Source organism: Castanea sativa, chromosome 3 (genome assembly GCF_040712315.1).
Source record: "Castanea sativa cultivar Marrone di Chiusa Pesio chromosome 3, ASM4071231v1".
In the NCBI taxonomy this organism is placed as follows: Eukaryota; Viridiplantae; Streptophyta; class Magnoliopsida; order Fagales; family Fagaceae; genus Castanea; species Castanea sativa.
In genome coordinates this window covers 4,532,239-4,534,489 of record NC_134015.1, presented here as the reverse complement: position 1 = coordinate 4,534,489, position 2,251 = coordinate 4,532,239, and the positions used below count along the sequence as shown (strand labels likewise).

Below are 2,251 nucleotides of genomic sequence, written 5' to 3'. Positions count from 1 at the left end.
AAAATCGAGTTTCAATGAAAAACTCAATTTAACGAAAATCGAGTTACTTGCAAGAACTTACATGGAACTCAAGTTCCATGAACTCGAGTTCCTTGAATGGAACTTGAGTTCAATGTAAGTTTTTGCTTATAACTCGATTTTATAAAATCGAATTTTTTTTATTGAAACTCGATTTTTAGAAAATCGAGTTTAAAACAGAAGCATTTTTCTAAATAGTTCCAAAACATGAGTATTTTGACACTTGTTTTGGGCACAAGGGTTATTTTGCCATTTTGACCGTATATTGTTATTATAAATAAGTATGGTTAATCTATTTATTTCCTGTTTCCAGTGCTACATAGCTATAATCTGTCAATAAGGTTTGTCATTGTTTTAAATAAAACACATTTTTTCAATATTACTAAAATAAAATATTTGAGATTGACAAAGCATTTGTAAGAGAGAGAAAGAAAGGAATCTAAAGAGCCGTCACCGATGTCATGTTGGCCTCTCACCATCATCAAGCTGTTAAAACTCCTACGGACAATGAATTCATTACTAACAAAATTCTATAACAAGTATATTATGATATATATAAATAACATTCTCAAAAATTATCTTACATAAAATATTACAATATTATTCGTACGTCGCACAAACAACTTATTAGTTTCATTAAGGACAAAAACAAAGACTAGAACATATGTTTATAGTTTTTTTTTTTATATACAAAAAGCATTGGCAGAGAACTATTGTAGAGAAACACCATTAAAACAAGAAGTTTTATCCACCAACTGGACTACACATCTCATGAAGTCATGATCAGGGTTGGCTACTGGCATCATCGGTGATGGGGTTAGGGTCAGAGGGTGGGACCGGACCTCTACCAAGTGGAACATCTTCACCATGAATCCTTGGATCAGAAGGAGGAGAATACGGACCAGCTGGAATCTCTTCTTTATTGGCTACATATTGGTTCTTCCTCCCCTCCATCTTCGTGCTTGAATTCAGAGGCCACCGAGCTTCAAAACTAAAAAGCAAAATCAATATTAGTATAAAGCAAGTGCAAAACAGAGAGTTTGATTTACTATACCAAAGTAACCAACATGTATATAAATAACCTAGCGTGTGCACACAACATACACACACCCATTTGAATAGCTGATTGATTTTTTGAGAAACAAATACATACAAGAGAGAAAGAAAGTGGTTCTAACACAAAGACACACTACAAATTCAAAAGTTATGATAGCTTTTAAGGGAGGATTAGCAAGTTATACTACACACAACGCTCTCTTGAGCAATAATTAATGCCAAGTAATTAAGGAAGAAAATATATAGCATATAAAATGAAGAAAATAAAGGCATTTTTAGGCAACAAGCTAAGACCATATATTGGCTTAAAGAAATTTTGAGGAAACAGCCAAACAGAGATAAGTAAACTTCCTTTCTTTTCTTTTCTTTTCTTTTTTTTTTTTTTTTTTTTTTTTTTGGAGAAGAACTGCACTAATTTTAGTGTTATACCATATATATTGATATAGGAAAAGAAAACAGGAAGGGTATTGAAAAAACTTACTGTTCAAACTCTATATTGATATAGGAAGAAGCAGTTGATGAATTTGCAATAGACCCAAAAGCTGTGTTGGACAAAACCATGGTGGTGTTATAAGTTGAGAGGGCAAAAGGTGGTCGACCCATGTAATCAACAATCTTGATCAGAATTGTCTGGTTTTGATTACAAGCATCTGGTGTTGAAGTACTAGTGATGCACCTTACCAAATACTGCCTCCCACAAACTGCACCATTGTCCCATATTCTATCACCGGCTGCCGCGAACAAGTTGCTGGATGGGAACTGAGATGCATCGCTTCCATAACATGCTGTGTGTAAATATGGGGGAGAATACAGCGCTGCAGTGCCAACATCACCATAAGAGGTATGGAAATGGAGGAACAGTGAAACACAGAATAACTTGAGAAATAATAACCATTGAAGTCGTGGCTGTGACGTAGGATTCATTTTTCTCTACTTGTGAGTGAGTAGTGGCTTGGGACTTGTTGAGGGTATAAAGGGAGTTGGAAAATTAAGAAATGGCTTCTTTTCCTTGGTTATCTGGTATTTAATCAATAATGTTTTTCCTTGCATTGAAATTAATCATGAGAGTTGAGAGAACAAGAGAGTAGAAGAAACCATTTATAATAGGGAACGTTGAGTCACACTTCCCCAGGGGTATAGTAGCTACACAAGGATCCAAATCACGAACGGCCCATCC

General features: G+C 34.8%; 1 protein-coding gene across 1 annotated transcript; it reads right to left on the bottom strand.

The window, feature by feature from the left end:
• Positions 1-801: 801 nt before the first annotated feature.
• On the bottom strand, positions 802-1,998 carry LOC142628363 (EG45-like domain containing protein). The gene is made up of 2 exons (XM_075802477.1): positions 1,556-1,998; positions 802-892 (listed from the first exon to the last, which is right to left on the bottom strand). The coding sequence occupies exons 1-2, from the start codon at positions 1,996-1,998 to the stop codon at positions 802-804; spliced, it is 534 nt and encodes a 177-aa protein (XP_075658592.1).
• Positions 1,999-2,251: the final 253 nt, after the last annotated feature.

Coding starts and splice junctions, on each gene's coding strand:
- LOC142628363 (XM_075802477.1), bottom strand. CDS start 1,998: ATGAATCCTACGTCACAGCCACGACTTCAATGGTTATTATTTCTCAAG. Junction 893..1,555: donor ATCAATATAGAGTTTGAACA/GTAAGTTTTTTC, acceptor TTCTGATCCAAG/GATTCATGGTGAAGATGTTC.